Source organism: Sylvia atricapilla, chromosome 3, assembly GCF_009819655.1.
Source record: "Sylvia atricapilla isolate bSylAtr1 chromosome 3, bSylAtr1.pri, whole genome shotgun sequence".
Classification (NCBI taxonomy): Eukaryota; Metazoa; Chordata; class Aves; order Passeriformes; family Sylviidae; genus Sylvia; species Sylvia atricapilla.
In genome coordinates, this window is record NC_089142.1 from 77,124,869 (window position 1) to 77,146,249 (window position 21,381).

Consider the following 21,381-nt stretch of genomic DNA (forward strand, 5'->3'; position numbering starts at 1 on the left):
CCCTTCTTTATTCCTGCTGCAATATTTTTATGTCCTTCTTAGATTGTGGAGCCCAAAATTTCACAGAGTACTCAAGGTGTGGCTGCATCAATGCTAACACAGTGGTACAATCACTCCTTCCAGCTGGTCAGACCCATTGTGCCTAAGGCACCCTAGGATATAGCTAGCCCTTTTTACCACCTGGGCACATCACTGACTCAAAGCTTGCAAACAACAAGAACCTCGAGGTCCCTTTCTGAAGGGCTGCACTCCCTTGGCTCTGATCTACATGCATACCCAGAGGTACAGCACCCCAGGTGCAAAATCTGGCACTTGGCCTTGTTAAAATTCATACGGTTGGTTATTGTCCTGCCCTCAAAATCTATCAAGCTTTCTCTGTACAGTCTCTGTGCCCTTGAGGGAATCAGAGTTTCCTCCTGATCTAGTATGGCAAACTTATTTAGTATGTATACAACTCCTGTATCCAGGTCACTGATAAAAATATCGAAAAAAATTAGCTCTAATACGGAGCCCTGAGGAACACCCTAGTGACTGGACCCCCATCCAGATGTCACTTCACTTACTCCAATATTTTAAGTCCAACCCTTCAGCTCTACCAAAAACTACCATGGCAGTAACAAGTTGGCTGTTACCTGGGTCGAGTGCCTCGGCCACTCTCACATTTTGTTAGCACATAATTCATCCATTTTCGGGCAAAGTTGATATATTTGTCTCCAATTTTCTGCCTGAATTCTCCAGACATCAGACGAACAACTTCTTTATGATACTGTAAGAAACTAAAGATTACTTTTCACATATTAATAAGAAGAACAATATCCACTGGAGTATTTGCAAGCTAACAAACTCTACAGTATGGTAACAGTCACATCCTATTCTCAGACAAAATTATTTTATGAAAGCAGTTGCCTATTTATAGGCAAAAAATTAATCAAGAAAAGTATGATACAAAATACGCCACAGTGAAAGGCAGTACTGAGCCACACTGCATTTTTCTTTGTGTATCAGGCATGTGCTGGTGTTTAACAGTGCACTAATCATTGAAGAAACATCCTACATAAGCGCTTAGTTCTGTAACCAGAGGGTGAACTGCAAAGTAGTGTTTTAGTTATACTGCAGTAACATTAGGGATAAAAAAGTTATCTATGTGCATTTAAAAAAATCAAACAAACACCAGCTATTTCTTATAAGACTATTCTATAAGTACAATAGGATTTGATGCAATTTTTAAAAATATTTACAAAGCCCAGAGGAAGCATATAGCAAAAGAGTTAAAGCATCTGAACATAACATTTTGAATGCCTGCACTCTAAGGCAAGCACTCAAGAGCTTGCACTGCATCAAAGAACCACCATAAACTCTGAAGGAATGTCTCAAGTTACAGTATTATGCTATTCTAGGCTGAAAAATTCAGAAGGTAAGTTAAACCACAGGCCTGTGGAGTCACCATCCTTGGAAGTATTAAAAAAATTATTAAATAAGACCCTTTGTGAGCATGGTGGCACTCAGTTGAAGGTTGATCTTGGAGGTCTTTTCCAACCTTAAGATTCTAATATCATCTAAAATGCTGCCAAGCAGCAGAGCTTACAAGACTATACCTGAAATCATCAAGTTATCAAAAGCCTTTTAGATTTCCAGGCATTACTAATTTATCAGATTCATCTGTTGCTTTTCAATTATTCTCAAGTAAAATTTCCGAGGAAACACATTTTTTTATTACATTCTGTAAAAACTAGGAAGTCACAGTTCATTAGAAATTATCAAATGTGAGGCCCATTTACATGAAGGACTGCAAGGAGGATCCAGAAAACAACAGACCTGTCAGTCTGAGGGTTATGGACCATCTAGAACAACCAGGAGATTAGGCCCAGCCAACATGGGTTTGTGAAAAGCAGGTCCTACTTGACTGACCTGATCTCATTCTATGTGAAGGTGAGCCACTTAGGGATCAGGGAAATGTTGTCGATGTCATCTACCTATATTTTAGTAAAGCTTTTGACATGGTTTTCCACAGCATTCTTCTGCAGAAGCTGGCTGCCCATGGGTCTGGACAGAGGTTCACTGTTTGCTGCGTAAGCAAACTGGCAGGATGGCCAGGCCTAGGGAGTGGTGGTGAGTGATGCTGCACCCTGTTGGCAGCCAGTCACTATAGGGGACTCAATTTCGGGGCCAGTTTTGTTTTGTGTCTTTATCAATGACCTGGACCAGGGCACCCTCAGTCAATTCACAGACAACACTAAGTTGAGTAGGAGTGTTGATCTGCTGGAGAGCAGGAAGGCTCTGCAGAGGGATCTGGACAGGCTGGATTGTTGGAGCAAAGCCAATGGTGTGAGGTTCAACGCAGTCAAATGCCAGGTCACAACAATCCCACGCAGCACTACAAGCTGGGGGTGAAGTGGCTGGAAAGTTGCCTGGGGTAAAACGACTTGAGGTTGCTGGCTGACAGCTGGCAGGACATGATCCAGAGTGTGCCCTGGGGGCCAAGAAGGCCAATGGCATTCTGGCTTCTATCAGCAATGGTGTGGCCAGCAGGACTGGGGCAGTAATGATAATGGGCACTGCTGAGGTTACCCCTCAAATTCCTGTAGTGAGGGGCCCAACACAGAAAGACATTGAGGTGCTGGAGCAAGTCCAGGGAAGGGCAACAAAGCTGGAGCATAAGTCTTGTGAGGAGCAGCTCAGGGAGCTGGGGCTGTTTAGCCTGGAGAAAAGGAGGTTCAGGTGCAACCTTACTGTTTTCTACAACTACCTGAAAGGAGATTATACAGAGGTGGGTGTCAGTCTCTTCTCCCAAGTAAAAAGGGTTCAGACAAGAGAAAACAGCCTTAAATTAAGCCAGGGGAGGTTTAGATTGTATATTAGGAACAATTTCTTCACAGGAAGAGGGGTCAGGCATTAGAACAGGCCACAAGAAGTGGCTGAGTCCCCACCCTGGAGGGGTCTATTTAAAAGACGTGTAGATGTAGACGTGGTTCAGTGGTGGACCTGGTAGTGGTGAGTTAATATTTGGAATTGATTATTCTAAAGGTCTTTTCCAACCTAAATAATTCAATAGTTCCATAAATTCTTTATATTTCCACAATTATTAGTTACCTTAATTGCACCAATACAAAACCGGAAATTTCAATTGGTTTTCGTTTCCTTACCTCAAACCCAAAATTGTAACCCTGAATCATGGCTTCCCGATAGTATTGCTGCAAAGTGGCAGATTCAGATTCATCAACTTCAGCATCAAACTCGGATGTGAACATGTGATCAACTCTATCAATGGCACTGCTTATCTTATTGCATAGCTGTAATGCATCATTCTAAGAAACAACAAAAAATGATGGAGGGCATCAAAATATTACTTAGTCTTGTCAACTGTAGAATATAAGGCAAACATGATGCGAACAATTACATTATTTTAAATGAAAAGGTACCATAATGCCACAAAAATTCATTCAGTCTTGGAAAAACAAACATTTTCCAGTAGTTGCATGAAGCAAGTCTTGTAATTAACTCAAGTATTATAATAAAGTTTGCCTGCATGTGATTAACCTTAAAAACAAAGACAGCAAAAGGGTGAGTGAGGAACCAACAAAAACAACCAACCAAAACCAGACAGACAAGAAAGGAGAAAACAAGTTCTATTATCTATAGTGTGACAAAGCCTTTGATTCTATTTTCACCTTGGTACATGGACACAGCCTGAATTGAATACAGGGACTTGAAATTGCCACTTAAAGCCCAACAAACAAACAAACTCAACGCAAAAGCAAAACAAACAAAAACAAAAAGCTCACACCACACACACAAAACAAAGATTTTAAAACCCACACCAAATCCAAGAGAAAATAAACAGAGAGACTACCCACTTATGCATTTTCAAATACAGGAAGAAAAGTTGTTTGTTGCAGATCATTAATTTTGACAGAATTTGGTTTTAGAAAATCATACACTTTCTTTCAATTCAATATTGCTGCCACCCAAAGAGGTATTCACTCTGTTGCTATGGTATTTCATTTGCATTATGGACTTGTTTCCCAATTACCCAATGCAGAAATGATTACACCAATATAGCTCAAAAATGCATTCACAAGTCAATCGCAAAAGCAGAGTGAAAATTGTACTGAAAGTGAAGTCCATAGAGGACTACCAAATAACTTAAAATTGCAGAATATGCCATTAGCTTTGCAATCAAATCTTCTTCCACTTTTTCACTTAATCAGTGAGCAAAGCCTCATCAGTTTTGACAAATAATCTGCAAGCCTACTTACCTTTAGCTGCTGTAGAGCTTTGGCAATGATTGGTTGGCTGGACGTCTGTTCCTGGTGCAGAGATATGAGCCCTTCAATAGAGTGCTGGAAAGCTTTTCTCTGACTCACAAGGTGGGCAGACTGAATGACTACAAGGAGGAGGTTATCAACCTGGAATACAAGACACCAGTACTTCTTATAAAAAAAATCCTCTCTAAAATATATATACAATATTACTAGATTCCAGTCATTTTTTTAATTCTAATGCATGAAAGGCCTCTTGTCACTACTCATGAAAATCTAAATTCACACAGAAAAGTTAATGCTGTCTTTTTATTGCTCAACTGGAACAACAGGCAAACAAGAAACAACATGTTTGCACATTAAAAGCAGCAGTATGTGGAGGAGTGACCTTTTTCAACTGCCTGTAATTGCCAGAACCCTCTGAATGCCAAATGGAAAACCACTCTCTTCATGGATAGTACAGCCAATTTAAGGTAGAGATCCATGGAACTGCATGACATACTGAAAGGAAAATTCATATAGCTTAACATTAAGGATATAAGAACAAAAAGGGGCGGGGAGCTGGCTCAGCTGTCAGAATGCAACTTAACTGTTGGCAGGGAAACCCTGTTGGCTTGGGAAGAAGGAAAGTATGACTAGAAACATTTCTTCCTGCAGAACTGTTGAACATCCAGTAACTTCCACAGAAATTTTACATTAAATGTCACAACTCATCCAAGATCAAGAGTAACTGGTTTCACACCCAAATGTGTGGAAAGCACACAACCATCACATGTTCTTGGAGACTGATGACTTCTTAATAAAATGTTCAGTTTTTAAGTTTTATCCGCTCTTCTGAACACTCAACTAGATACTAAAACTATCTCTATTATACAAGTACAATTCTGAAAAAGGCACATTTCTAGAGATTGATCTGCCAGGAAATACTAAAATCCATTTAATATTTGCATGTAACACAACTACAAATCAAGCTTATTCCTGAATTTAACTTTTTACTACCTATAAAAGGACACATCCTTCACTTGAACCACTCCAGTTAATCTGATAGACTAAGCATTTATAGAAGCGTGGAGATGACAGAGGGGGAACAAGACCAAACCCACCTGCATGGTGCGCAGCGTATCAACAGTTTCTACGTGTGGCACTACTTTGACCGGCTGACCCTCCCAGGCACTCCAGCTGTCATCTAATTCATGGTCTTTGTCACTGTGTTTGGTCATTAGCAAGTAGGCCTCATATGTCAGCTCATCTGAATCCTTGGAGCAATCCTTCCCAGCAGCTGCATTGAGGAGCTGCAAAATCACAGACTTTTCCCCCACAATACTACCTGGTACAAACACTTGTAAACTCTCAAGTCCAGGAATTTGTACCTGTAAAAAAGGAACAATGAATGAGTGAGTGAATGAGTGAATCTCACTGCCTTTTATGACAAATAAAAAAGATAAAATAGGTAGTATCATTTAAGCAACAGGACTAAAAAGCTATACAATATATATACTAAAACGATACCTTCAGCTATTTTTGCATTGAAAGTCAAAATGCATTATAAATTATTTCTCTTGAAATCCACTGGATAACAATTTTCAGTGACTTCTTTCTGTGTACTTCAAGTTAATCCTTCCACATATTCATCTAAAGGATTCTTGTTACAAAAGAAGTCCAGTTTCACATATATAATATAAATTTATGCATACACAAGTATAAAATACATATACACATATTTTAAAAAGTAAATTAGTCAACAAAGAGTGAATTATTAAAAGAAAAATTCCTTCAGAATTCACATATTTCTCAATGAGTAAAAAAGACAAAGAGTAAACAAAAAATCTGTCTAAAAAAAGTTATTATTCTACTTTCATAAAAGCTAGATTAAGTCCAGTTAGAGTATTCTCTTTTAATAAAATACTACTGCTACTACTTAAAAACTACTTCCAATTATATCTGTCACATTGGTAGCAATACTTCAACTAATTGAGGCATCAGAAATAGACTGTGAAAACAGTAAAATAGCCAGTGTCTTGATATGAGGTAATTGACTCATGGTGGAGTTAAATTCTCCCTTTTCAGACTGTGATATCATCAAGCTAAGACAAAACACTGCACTCAGCACTTCTACCATTATGCACATACATTTTATAACTAAAATTATTATAATCTGTGGGCCAGTGCAAAATACTACATGGTTGTTACTAAAAAGCTAAATTAGATTCCCAAAACTAATGAGCATCTGCCCGAAAAGGTTGTTAAAACTTTAAGCTCCCTACATGATACTAGAGGGCCAATACATAAAGTGCTCATTATCAAAATGTGTGCCAGTTAACCCATGTATAACAGATGTCTCAAACATGAGACACAACTTTTTCTTCAAAAAATGTACATAAGAAAAAGATACAAACTTTAAAAGGCCTACTAAAAAGGTGTCTTGAAGCAGCAAGACTACATACTTGGGGGGGACAATATTTTTTTAAGTAAACATATACTGACTTCCCTGGCTATTTTCCAACTCAGACAATTCACGGACCAGGGCCCTGCTGAGCCAGTTGTTTTATCCATGTATTTACAACCCTTTATGAACTTCTCCCCTATGAACTTGTTTGTAAATGAATTTCTGTATTTAGCAAACATTTACGTAAATCTAACAAGAATTATGCCATTAAAAAGTTTGCGTATTATTTCCCAACTGCAAATTATATATATTTTTTAAAAGTATGGAAGGACAAAAAAGAACAACTGATCCAAACATATTCGATCTGTTAAAGCAAATTACTTATTTAAACTACAAAAAGACTTGTTGACCTTGGAATTTTAAAGGAATTTCTCAAAACCACAAATTTACATCACAGCAAGTATAGAGCACTGAGAGCTTAACTTACATCTACTGTTTAACAGTACTCTAGCAACAGTTACTCTGGAACAGAACAGAGTCATGCATTTCTCATATCCTTAGTACTCTCTAGGAAGCTTGCTAAAGCAGACCTCCACTATAATACTGTTGCTTTATAAAAGCAAAGCAAAGGTCTTATAGTCCAAGATTATCTACTCAAACATGTATCCATTTACCTTATAGATTTGAAAGCATTTGTTTCATAGCACTCACTACTAAGAGTTATCAAACAGAAAGGCTTTTCCTCAGTGACAGATAGAATCTTTGGAAAAACAAGGAATTAAGACACTGATTTCCCAAAACATAGATTAGCATTCTCACTCATACAAACACAAGTACAGAATTTGACTACCACAATTCAGTATTAAATACACAACACTTTAAGCGTGGAAATACAGATGTCCCATCAAAAAATTAAAGTATGCCAATATTTGACATTTTGCTTAGCATACTCAGTTCACTTTCATGCCTCTAAACCTTATTACCTACGTGAATTTACCTTCACATACTCTTTTGTTTTCAGAGCATTCAGAAGATCTCGCACAGGGGCTGACAATGCAAATTCTGCTGCTATTTCAAGGTCCTACAAATAATGACAAAACAAAGGAATATGCTTTCAGACTAAGTTTCTTTAAATCATATAAATAAGAGGAGACTCTGTTCACTTACCTTCCTCAGCATTTTAGCAAAACCAAGAGCTTTAGAAGCCCTTTCTCTAGCTTCATGGAACAGCTCTTTCAGTGCTCGGCTGGTCTCTATAACAGACCTCCTGAAACATTGGCAGAAATGAAATGACAACATTTTAATAGATCACATTACACTTATATAGCCCATAGAAAATAATTATTTACATATATGTTAGTAAAAATAACATAAATATTTGCAAGCAGCTGACAAAAAAATTGAACTTGCGTTGGCACGTTTTTGGTAAGAATATAAAAATCTACTTCAAACATCATTACATAAATAACCTGATAGCCTGAACTAAAGAGGTTACTAGGCTTCAAAAAAACAAAATCACTACTGCATGTAGAAATGTAGTGATACCGTTCATGAAGCCTTGCATCTACCAAGTTTGCATTTTAAGGAATAAAATACATTGTGCACCTGTCAGAGGTAGAGAAAAAAATATGTAAGTGTTTTGTTATTATTAAGCAATAATGTTTAATACCTGATTTCATCTGATGCAGTACTGTCATCAGCACTGGCCCAAAATTCATCACAACTGTCTTGTAGTCCAGAATCTAAAAATATTCCTGTAGATTTCAGCAGCATTCCTGCAATATCACTGTAGCAACAGAAATAGTGGAACTTCAGTGTTTTATTGAGGTAGCCTGGCATCTTAAAGTTCGTCCTTCTTAATGCAAGAGAGCCGTTGCCAAGTCCACATACAGAAACAAGCAGCACCTTGGGGCCCACAGAAGGCACCTGCACCTACTGCATCCTATACCTACAGCCACTGCAATAATCCATACATTCACAAAGACCACCAGCTGCTTAATGACATTTCAAGAAGTCTCATCTGGGAACCCCAAACAAGTGCTGACTTGAATACCCCTCTGGTATAAAACACCACCATAAGCAGAGGAATTAAATAAAACCTACCAAAATAGTTTCCCAGCTTGAGCTTCACCCCCTCTTATATAAGGAGTTATTTCTTTGGTGAAATTCCATTCTTCCTCTAACAGATTTTTTAAACTATGAGATGCTTGAGGTAACTGCTGCAGCATTTGGATCCAGCTTCGCATATAATCAAAGTACACCTGAACAAGGAAACAGATAATTTAAACAGAAATTGTTACACAACATGTTAAGGACCAGAATGTCTCAAATCAACAAACTCGGTATTATACAATTTTTATAAGGTATTTCTACAATAACTTTCATTTGCTCCAACTAAAAATGAGCTCCATGTTTGCACACAAAAGGTGAAATTTGTGGCTCAGCAAGCATTTAATTCTATGTCTCCACAATACCTTCCTGAAAATACTGATCACCTTGCTTACTGTGCTGCTATTTACCATTGTATTAGTGAATACTGACAGTAGTCAGAGGTTTTAAAGCTGAACTGCTGAAAAACAGTCTCTAAACCTTTTATTAACCAGACTACATCACAAGGTTTTATCTGAACATATCCTCCTGGATACGGACAAGTGCTGTGAAAAGGTTTCTCAGATTTTACATTACACTCTGTGTTCCTTTATATCAAGTCTTAACATTACACTCTGTGTTCCTTTATATCAAGTCTTATCTCTCACCTTTATTTAATTACTATTGTTTTAAACCAATATTAAAAACTCAGGTAAGTTCAATTTTTCTTCAACCATCTGCCCTTCAGGATTATATTGAATGCAAAATGTTTCCTGCATTTTGTTTCAGTTCAATAATACATAGCATCCCTCCTCAAAAATGGTTAAGATACTTTCTATTGGTTTCAGGTATTTTCAGACTACACTGTAAAAATGCCAAGATCATAGAATCATGGAATGTTTTGGGTTGAAAGGGACCTTAGGCATCATCCAGTTCCAACCCTTATCTTTCAGAGACCAAGTGTAAAGAGACTTCTTTAACTAATTGCAACAATGAATGCACATTAAAAACAAAGTATCAATTATGCATTAATGCAATACCAATACAGTGAGAGATCATGTTAGTCAAAAATCATATTTTATTCAATATTAAAAGGTTATTAAAAGTTTTGTTCAAACTTATGCAATTCACAGTTCTATATATGAACCATTACGGGTAAATACAGGCAATTTACAAGTATACTGTACCACAGAAGAAAACCCAGTACTGCTAAAACACAGCCGGCTTCTATGCTACCTGTACAAGTCCATCAAAACAATAAAACTGTATCTAGGTAGGGGAAGAAAAAAAGGTAACCACCCTTAAAAAGGAAAACAGATTTGTATTAGCAGTATTCAGATTAATACACTTACTTGAACTCTCCTTTTTGAAGCTTACCATTAACATTTTATGCAGATCCTCTTCAAAAGAATCAATGTTGCAATCAACCTTTTGTAAGGTTTGATCTAACACTTCCCGTAACATGAACTGGTAATATTGCTTCATTAAGAGTCCACCCTTTAGAACTTCTTTACACTCTCTCACTAGCTGCAAGAGAAAAACCCCAAAACTGACATCAGTCAAGACATTACTCTTAAATTCATCCTGTGTCAGCCCAGTTTGTCTAAATGTTCGTTTGTCACTAAACAATTTCTACAGATTTTTGAAACAAATACAGTTGCTTTACACATCTGCAGGAAAGACGTCACTAGCTTTCCAGGATTATTTAATTGCAATCCCATTATTTGCCACATCAACGTAAATGGAGCTGGAGGCAGATGTTTCAGGCTTACTCCCTGCACAATGCCACAGCAAGCAGCTTACTGGATAATTAGTTTAGAAAGGGTCAAAAGGGCTCACAGTCACAAAATCACCACTTTCAACGGAAGCAAGTCAGGAAAAATATGCAATGTGTTTAACATATGCTTAGAGAAATGTTTTACTACAGTGAATTCACTGTCAATCTCCTGGGCAGGTGCCCTCAATTCTAAAACCCATACTAGATCTGGAAACAATTTGTGGTTTTTTGGTGCTTCCCTGGGCAAAGCTAACATGAGGAAAGTTCTCTTTTCAATTGCGGAAGATTCTGGAAGAGCTGTCACCCCTCCCTTAAAGCTTAGTCTTTATCTATTTCAAGAGACATGCACAAGCATAGGTATAGGAGGAGAAAACAAGCAAGGATCCTTTCAAATGTACACTAACAAATGCTTTTCTTTCAGAAGCCCTTCAAGTGCTAAGTGTGTATTCTGATGATGATTTCAGTCTCCACGTTGACAATCCCTAATCTTTCCTGCGGTCAGAGGGAACAGAATTGCTGCCTGATTAATAAGCTTTTTAAAACCTTCTATAATGACTCTCCTGGCAAAGTAATATATCAATATAGTGGACTCAGTGTATGAGAAATTATAATAGCATGAAAGGAGAAAACATACAAGAATCCTACTAGTATGATAAGAGTCTTTGGAATCCTTTACAGGCCAAAACACATTATCCTGCTCCTTGATGTGCAGAGGAAACAAGGATAATAGTATGAACTCTACAGTTTAAAAATTACCAAGTTAGGTGAAAAAGAGTAAAAGAGGTAATTTTTTATAAAAGTGTCATTTTGGATTTCCACCTTATATCTCAAACTTGTCATTTACTTTAAAACTAATGTCCTTCTTCACTCAATTCAATCAGTATACTTTAGTGTTAACCTATGGGTCTTTTTCCTCTTCGATATATGTCCCTTCCAAAATAAACTTGAAAAACTTCATTAAGAATGGAGTTTATTTAAATAATACTCTTTTACAGGGGTATGCTATAGCGTAACAGAATACAGGACTTACAAAAAACCAATAGAGCTAATCTTAACTTTTGAAACTGAAATTCACAAGGCAGCACCAAGCAAAATTTTGGTGTATAATGAGCACATGAAAGAATATACAGCTTAAATTGAAAATATCATCACTATTATTGGTTTGATAGGTTGCTTTTTGTTTAGGTAGTTCATACAATAAATTACTTCCTCAAAGTAGGTGGGGCAAGACAAAAAATACCAAATTTAACAACCAAACAGAAATAACCCACATGCACATACACACATCCACCCCTCAACTCAAATGCTGAATTTGAGAATCATCTTGAACTGTTCAGGTATCAAACTGCCATTAAAAGTGAACAGCTCTCTCCAATAAACAAGTATGAGCAGGATTACAAAAGCTAGTAATGAAAGTGAAACATGGACAAAAAGGAGGAAAGCAGCAAGAAAGAACAGGAGAAAGGCACATCATAAGAGGCACATAAGCTGTGTTAGTATTGTTCTTGTGTATATACTTTTTATTGAAAGTCAGATGAATTTTAATGCAACTCACTTGCTAGTAATATAAAAACTTCGCATCACCTCAGAAAAGCTGAGTAACAAGACTAGCATACATGATACATTCACACAGTACAGCAACATATTTCAAATGGTACAAAAAAAATCAAGAGACATGTAAAGGTCTCAACGCCTCAAATAAGATTCACTTGGTCAATTGCTACAAAAGACAGACTGTGCTACTCGCATACAAAGAACAAGTCAGGGATTGGGTTTGTTCAGCCTTGAAAAGAGAATATGCAAAGGGAATTTAATCACCGATTTCCAATGCCTAGAGGGCAGTTGCAGAGAAAAGTACAATGAAGCACTGGCTCTGGCCCCCAATGCAGAGAAAGCCAATGCACAACAGCCTACTCAGAAGACCATCTCTCAGAAGGAAATGGCGCAGTGCTACTTCCAGAATGCTGTGCTGCAGTGCCAGCTCTCCTTCCTGAATAATACCCTGAAGAATTGAAAAATCTTATGTCTGCAAGTTAAGATGGTCCAGCTGTATTGAGCAGTGTACAAATTCTGCATCCCTGCCCAGTGGCCAGCAGAGCAGCATGACTGAAGATAGCTGGGCTGATCATATTTCAGATGGTCAACTTCTGAGTGGAACAGAGTGATGCAGGACACTGAGTCCCCTCTCAGCTGTCTCTTCTCAAGGGTGAACAGGCCCAACTCCCTCAGTCTTTCCTCACAGGAGAGATGAGATGTTCCAAGCCCCTGATCAGCTTTGTCCTCCACTGGACTCAGTGCAGGAGCTCCACATCTCTCTTGTACTGAAGAGCCCAGAACCAGACACAGCAGTCCTGATGCACCTCACTGGGGCTTGAGTAGAAGGGCAGGGCCACCTCCCTGAACCTGCTGACAATGCTCTGATATAATAAAACAACTTAATTTGGGGATCAATCTAATTGCATGACCCAGCTTCCAGAAGCCTGGACCAGAGTATCTCCAGTCCAATTCTCTGCAATTCTGTAATACTCTGAACTTGCAGAAAAACAGACTCCTGGATTCTTCTTTTGAGTTTGCTCAAGATTTTAGGAATTATAAATTCTTCAGGAAACTACCTGATCAATTAGTGAAAAATCCTCCACAGCTCCTTTGCCTGTTCAGAAATATTGTGTGGGACAGGAAGTATTTGTTGAGTTGAATTCATTTTTTCAATGTCATTAATAAGGCAGTATCCACTACCAAAATAGTCTGGTACAAACAGTCTGTTTTCCAGGAAGAAAGAGTAATTTCTGCTTAGCTTGGGAGTCCACAACGAGCACATAAAATATTAAGGGGGGGGAAAAACCAAAATCACACCCATCTCTGAAGGGTACATTGTGCTTAACAGCAGAGTATTCTATGCAATGTATTACTCTGTGACTGTTAAGGTTGAAATCGTAGGTTTTAGTCAATGGGGAGAGCAAGGGAGAGTGCAGCAGGGGAAAGAACAGAGGACAAATTCATTTGGGACCACAAAGTAACACAGCAATAGATTTCAGATCAGGAAATATCTGGAATGTGATAATTGGTCCAAGAGCTTATTTAGATGTTTACTCTTAGAGATCATCTGATAAAACCCTAACTTGGTTATGCTTGCCAGGATGCAGGGAGATCAGATGAATTTAGTAGGTCCTGGACTAACACTTTGAAAAACTGACATTGATTTAAACCGCCTTCATTCTACCTGACAGCCTCCAAAAAATAAATCCTTATACAATATTCTCAGTCAGTGACAGGACTGACAATTTTGAGTCACTGTCCACAGAAAATAATACAATATGCTGAGGAAGATTTTTTTTTTAATTAATTTCATTTTACTTCTTAATTAACTTTCACTGTGTGACTACTGCATGATAGGAGGTGTCTTAGATTTGATTTTTTCTCTTATGAATGTAAGAAAAAACAGAAATACAGACCCTTAAAACTACTCCAAACAGAGGGAGATGTACTAGAGAAGATTAAATAGCTTATAATGTCAATGGAACCAATACTGTTTATTTTTGTTGGCTAATAATATTTTTAATCACCAGTTTTGACATGGAAGCTTAAATCAGAGAACTATAGATGACCAGTTATTTATTATGCAAAAAGCAGATCTTCATATGAAATACAAGACTATTTACAAAACTTATTACATAATTACAGATTGTACTTTCTTACACTAATCCTCTTTCAACTGACACCATACCATAATGAAACGACAAAATATTTCAAGCAGGAAATATATATTAAAAAAGCAATTGAAGCAAACCTGTTTAATACTCAAAAGAGATGGTTCCCCAGCAGGTCTTTGTTCCAACCTCAGCTTGAGACATTCATGGATAACATTGAGCAGGACTCGGCAGAGAACCAAGAATGCAGGTTCAAAAGACGGCAAATCCATGGATTTCAACTCCTCCCATGATACAGCACTGCATTTTTGCTCGCAACAAGGTGGGAAGTTTAGTAACTGCACATAATCTGAACACAACATGGGATCTGGAAATTCTGAAAACTAACAAAAAATAGGTATCATGAAAAGGATCTCTAAACATCTTTAGGATTTTGGATTTGTTTAAAGTAGCATGCACAGAAGTATGCTTTTAAAAGGTAATAGTCTATTAGCTGGCAAGGCAATCACACAAGTTTCAACTTTACATTACTGGGTGATTTTTAAAGCTAACTTTTTTTTTTTTAAGATCATCAGTCTCAGGAAAAACAACCATGGACCCTTGGGAATGAAAAAAATCACTTACTTTATGTTTCTGTTATGGCATTATCTAGAGAAACAAGTGTACACTAAGCTATGTCAGGTACATAACCTCATTTCTTTTCAAATACATAATGCATGTATTAACATAAAACTCCACACTGTAAATGAATGCAATATTAAAAAAAAAAAAGTCACTAGCTAACCTAAGCCAAAGTACTGAAAAAGTAACTTCTTAATTTTGGTAGATGTTAAATTTAAACTGTTCAGAAAAGGAAGATGAAATATAGACATCAACCTGGTTTTGTTGTTTGGGGGTGGGGTTTTCTTAATAATACACTTATTTTCATTTAAATTAAGATTCCATTTAAACAAAATTACTTTTCTAATTAGAGAAAATAATTAAGACTTTGAAACAAACATGCTAGAGATCTAAACTATATACCTTGCGATAACATTCTAAGCAAGGCTGTGCATGGAGGAACTCTGGGATTTAATTTAAAAAGAAAAGCTGGACTGCAGAACATGTGCAGCTCCTAAAGACAGCAACAAACTGGACATCATTTAAAGATAAGATTTGCTTCAGATTAAGTTTGCTCTATTCTTATTCTCATTTCTCAGCTGCTAACCATGACATCTGAATATCCTTCATTCATATAATAGACATAACTAACATTTTCTAGGTTTTTCTTCAGCCGAATTTATGTAACATCACTACAAAAGGGAGAAAAACATTACCAGTAATTAGAGTATGATAATGGTAAGTGAGAAAGCTACTGCCTTGAAAGTTTAAAAAACCTTTTAGGCTCATGATCAAGCAGAAAATTAAAACATGTTTTAAAACATATCATCTTAGATAGAATAAATATTAACGTCTTCTTTTTACCCCCTTTAAAAGGAACATATAGTACCAGAATAGCATCAGAGCTAAATATTTTTATAAAAGAAATTTTCATCATGAAAATGCTATACTTCCACAGTACAACAAAAAAATTTAAGAAATACAATCCTCATTTTGATACAAATATAGTTTGGGGAAATTGAGTTCTAATAAAAATATTAAAGAACTAGTCTATGAGCAAAAATAGCACAGCCAAATTAAATAAATTTGTGATATCCTTTTCTAGCATCAAGGACACCAGTAAACAACATTAGGGCTTAAACTTCTATTGTTCAATCTGACTAATCTTAATCTTCTGCAGGCCCAATCTGAAATGTTTCAAATACTTCTTATAAAAACCTGAAGAAAAGCTCTAAGCCATTTATTGAGATCATACAAAAAAACCACACTCAGAAGTGCAGCCAGTTGAATAAACAACACACAGTGTACACGAGTTTAAATACATTCTATTAAAATAACATCCGATTTCATACACTAAAGTTAGAAATATTATCCATCTTCACCAAGAATGAAATTGTACAACTTGTACACAGAATGGAGTCTAAAATGCCTAGAGACCTGTTGAAGTATCAGAGCCTAGAGAGGAATCAAGCATGTTTTAGAAAACGCCAAGACCAGGAATATGTATTAAGATTTACACATATTTAGGATGAAAGGAGCATTAAAATGTATACAGTGGAAGAACCCAGAAAGTACATTTTAGATATGTTTTAGATACCGTTCAAGCGACAACAGAAACAAAAGTATGTGCAGAGAGTTAGAAGGGTAAGTAAGGGTAAGTATACACATAAACACAGAGTCAAGTTACAAAAGAAACAATAAAGGTTAACAGAACACTAACAACTCTGTCTGCATACAAATATCAAACAGAACTGCACTAAAAAAAAAAAAAAAAAAAAAAAAAAAAAAAAAAAAAAAAAGACACGATATTCAAAGTATTGTCAGGTGGAAAGACCAAACAACTAAAACCCATCTCTTCCATTTTAGTATAAAGTCATCTTTTGCTGCAGTAAGTATCACAATTCTGACAAAGAGTTTTGTGGGTTTTTTTCTGGTAACATCCTTTAAATGGTGCAGGAAGGAAGTTTACAATTCATAACATTCATCACACTAAAAACCATTTCTGAAAAGAGAATCATATTCCAAAGAAAAGGTGGTAATTACTGAAAACAAACATTCAAAGTTGTCAAAAGGGTAGAGAAGGGAGAAAAGATTAACCTTACATCTTATACAAGACATTCAATGCTTCATTACCAGAAAGTTTAATTCTGTGAAGTTGCAAAAACTCTGGCTACTTAATGTTTCATTAGCTTGTTTTAAAAACCTTTATGCAGTCAAAACTTTGGAGGCATTTAGCAGTTTCAAAAATACATTCAAAGTCCATTTTCAATACCCCCATATTATGTCTTGCTTACTTTGAATTTTGTAAATTATTTATTTCAACCTTTATCTTAAGATGAACTTTCTATGTGTAGGTGGTTTGGGGGTGCTTTTGGTTACTGTAACAAGATACTTAGGAATTTTGCTTAGGCGCCTGACTCTAAGGAAATGTTCACACATTTCCAATGCAAATTTTCTGAAACAAGCTGAAACCAATTAGAGAATAAATAAAAATTCAACTAATAGCTTCATTTCTACAGTAAAATCTACGCTAGTAACAGTACAAATAAAAACTTTCAAAATCAAATAGCCTTATATTTATAAATTTATTCATCCTAAAAAAATAACCTCTAAGGGACATTCTTATTCCATCTGCAAAAGCGACAATCAACATTAAGAGATCTGCAACGTTTTATACAACACATGATGTATCTGTATGTAAATGGTCACGTTGGCTAAGAGATGCCTCTGTCCAGAATTCACAGTGGCATTTTACCAAGGAGAGCAAATAATCCTTACCACCAATTTCTCCTACCATAAAAAGGCCTGCAAGTTAGACAACAGCTTATATTAAGTAACAATACTCTGCCTGGAAAGAATTAGTGGCCACATCTCACAGTATCAAATTACTGTCCTTCACTTACTGTTAAATTCCTACATTGGTTTTATTAACGCACAGTCACTCAATATAAAATGACCCAAAGTAAAACAATTATCCAGCTAAAAGCCCGCTAAAGAATGCGACACACTAACATAACTTGTTTTCATAGATTTCAAGGTTGAGTCCATTCATTCATCCCATCTCTCCTCAAGCATTATGTACCACAGTACTTCATTTCTGTAGACAAGAGAAAACACCAAAAAACTGTAGTGGCATTTTTATAAAGAATGTCTTGCCAAAAAACATCCAGTCTTGAAGATAAAAAAAAATTACCACCACCATAGCTGATTTTTCTCACAATTCAACTGTAGGGCCTGATTTTCCACAGTGATTTTTCTGACTTGTTGATTTAGACATTAGATAATATAATGAACGAAGATGTTATCACAAAAAATGTCATTTCAATTACAAACAAGAACAGAGAACTAGCTTGGGTTTCACACAAATTCTGTCAAACAACAGATTCATTTCTGTGGAAGAAGAACTGGGCTCTTAATCACAATACATCCTATTTTTAAAAAACCAACTAAGCAACCAGAATGTTCATATGATCCCAATTCCTACATTTTCAGTTAGGAACAATACAGCAAGGAGGTACCTCTGTTCTCCATTTACACTAGTAACCTACCTCCAGCTGGTGATCACTCCTTACCAACGCCATACGGGCCCTTTGCAATGAACCATGCATTAGCTTGTGCAGTCTTAAAATTAGTTTCCTCAACCCCATTTGCTTCAGTGCTTTATCAACAAACGGCCTGTAAATAGAAGTCAGACAGTGTTGGATACAGCTTCCCTCAGCACTGCATTCTGGAATAACCCAGGAAGCAGAGTCATCCTCAGATTCAAGCCTATCAAGCCTCCTTGAAAAACGGTCCTGAAAGTCAAAATCTGGCTTATTTGTAAAATTGTTCTTGATGGCTTGTCTAAGTTCCTCAACATTCTCCTCAGAGATTTGTTCTTCACCATCACTCTCCTCTGTGCATGTTCCTGAGGATTCCTTTACCTCTGTTTCCCTATCAATGTCTTCATCATCTGGATCATTGTCCTTAGACAGTCGAGGAGAAGGAATTTCAAACACTGGCCAGCCAATGTCAGAAAGATTTTTGATGCCCAATACAGTTCCCATAATCCTTAGTTTCTGATTCAAGTCTTTTGTAATATTTAACCATAGACAGAGTGCCTGCACCCTGTCTTGGAAGTCCTTTGCAGCATACTTTTCGTAGTCCTTCTGAAGAGCCTGCAGAGATGGATAAAGTGCTTCTATGTACTCCAGCAGCTCCATTATTCGCTTTACCTGCTCAAACGAGACCCGCTGGCGATGGAGGTGCTCATGGTAACTCGAGTAACCCAAAGCACTAGTTCCATGTGTTGATTTGCAAACTCCTTCTCCTGAAGTACCATTGAGACTGGCTCCATTTTTTACAGAGGAGAAGTCTCCATAGTCCACTTTGAAAGTGAGAATTTCATTGATGATATCGGGGATAGCTTGACGGGCTGCATAGAGATAGAGGTCTTGGTCATTAATGCTCCGGCCAGCATGCCAAGCTTGCAGCTCCAGCCAGATCAGTTCATTGGATCGGTTCAACCAGACAGAGGAGGTGTTTTCCTGTCCTCTTTGTTCCCTGTCCTTTTTCTTGGACACTGAGGTAAGTTTTAACAAAAGCCGCAGGGTTTCAAAGAATTTTAACCGGTCTGCCGGACAATCAGTCCTAGAAGTCTGGCGTGTAGTTCTGGGTATTGGCATGGGCACAGAGACTGGAAGCTTAGCATGGCTACAGCCAAGGCTGAGGTAAGGCTTATTGAGATCAACATCTGGAATTGCTTTTTTTGGCAGAGATCCACCAACTGAGTCTAACATAAATGAGCACTGCACATTTTTCTTGCGATCTCGTTCTGTTGTCCTTAGGGCGTCTCTGATCTTTTTCCCTTGCTTATAGCTGTGCTCCTCCACATTCTCAATGGTTTTCCCATTGTCTTTATGCAAAGACTGAGATGGCACACTCATCTTTTCTGTAAGCAAAGAAAATAGAATGTGACTGCAGCAACAAGAACAAGCATTTTTCAATTCAGTTCCCAATGACTTTTCTTAGGTTGAGCATAAAAAAAATGTTTAAAATCAATAAAACAAAACAGGCATGGATAGAAGTAAAATGTACTCTTATTATTAGGAGTTACTACTACTATACCCTAAACCAAAGGATTTTTTCTTTTTCTCTTGCTTTACCTCTTTTGTAGAAAGGACCTCCAAGAATTCTCATCTTGGGTATGCCATCTGAGAACTAAGTATGATCAAAGGAAAAGAATTTTTTCCAAGCTTATTTTCCATGCATTTGCCACACAACCTCCCAAACAAAAACTCAAAATACAACAAAGCATTATTACAGCATCCAAGCCAAACAATTAAAGAGACTCAATTGCATTTGCAATTTCATAAAAGCTAGAGCATATATAGATTTTGAAGTTTAGCTTGAGTTGGCCAATCCTGCCTCTTGGGAAGGTTGATCTTGGTTCTATGAACCCCTCTGTAATCTGAATATACTGCCTTAGCACCTTGAGCCTAACTCCCCACTGTCACAACACACAAAGAATTGTTTTCCTCCTTACTATCAACAACAGCCTTTTCCCACCTAAAGGTGCAATCTCCTCCTCACTTCCTGTTCTTTCCTCAAAAGCAACGAACCCTGACACTTTTTGGCAAAACTATGGAAAGCAGTTCAGTCCAGGCTTTGCAGATCAGAATAGGTGGAACTAATTGGCACGAAAAGAGTGGTTCCCTCTCTCAGAAATGATGATAGGCAGAAGGGAATCACCTGTATGCAGGCTACTAAAGTCCAGAAGTTCCAACTGATCAGCAGCTGGAACACAACAAGCTCTACGGTCACAGGGTCGCTGCTCACTCCAGAACAGACTCTCAGAATGATGGCTGAATATACTTTGTCTATTAGCACTGACCAGAGCGCTAGGCCAGGCAAAACACAGGAATGGGCATTTGGCATTGGCAGGGAAGCAGACTGAAAATGGAGCTTGAAGGAGATGAAACATACAGCCTCTCCACAAAGATTTTAACTAGATTAGAAATGAATCAACTTCTAACAGCACTTTGATGCTGAAGATTTTGGTGGCCTTGCAAAATAAATTAAAATCCTATTACATGTAAAGATCACTTTCTTAACTTACATTCCAGATAGGAGAACCTCTAGATTCCTTCAGTTTGTATTTTTAACACATTATTCTCCCTTATCATCAATTTTCAGATTCCTCACACCACCAAAGCACATTGACAAAAAGGTAAGTAAAAAATTATTCATTATTAGACATCCAAAAAGCCATAATACTTGAATGTTCATCATTCTTAACAAAGCCTAGGCACAATAATCTAAATTTTTTTCAAAATCCTCTCATCAAATAGACACCAATGATTCAAATACACCTGACAGTCTTGCAATAAATTAATAGCAATGCTATAACTGTATTGCAGTATTGTAATGTAGATTTCAATTAATTTACAAAAAAAAAATTGCACCTATTTTGTTACACTACACCTTTTTCTAACTCAGAAATAGAGCATTTTAAAAACATCTATTCTATTTTCAATCTCATGTAAAAAGACAGACAGTACAAATACTACAACTCACGCCATCACAATCAGAAGCCAAACTATTTCCTAATAACAATATATGTGCTTTATATGCTATTAGCTTTTG

General features: G+C 37.0%; 1 protein-coding gene across 1 annotated transcript in view; it reads right to left on the minus strand.

The window, feature by feature from the left end:
- The window catches only part of MAP3K4 (mitogen-activated protein kinase kinase kinase 4), a 65,067-nt gene that overhangs the window by 27,099 nt on the left and 16,587 nt on the right, over positions 1-21,381 (minus strand). The window contains exons 3-13 of the mRNA XM_066315854.1: positions 18,306-19,687; positions 14,298-14,540; positions 10,111-10,260; positions 8,749-8,906; positions 8,315-8,431; positions 7,813-7,912; positions 7,643-7,726; positions 5,363-5,629; positions 4,257-4,406; positions 3,144-3,305; positions 633-766 (exon numbers count right to left, since the gene is read on the minus strand). Coding sequence (XP_066171951.1) covers positions 633-766; positions 3,144-3,305; positions 4,257-4,406; positions 5,363-5,629; positions 7,643-7,726; positions 7,813-7,912; positions 8,315-8,431; positions 8,749-8,906; positions 10,111-10,260; positions 14,298-14,540; positions 18,306-19,687 — 2,947 coding nt within the window. The remainder of the gene's footprint in view (positions 1-632; positions 767-3,143; positions 3,306-4,256; positions 4,407-5,362; positions 5,630-7,642; positions 7,727-7,812; positions 7,913-8,314; positions 8,432-8,748; positions 8,907-10,110; positions 10,261-14,297; positions 14,541-18,305; positions 19,688-21,381) is intronic.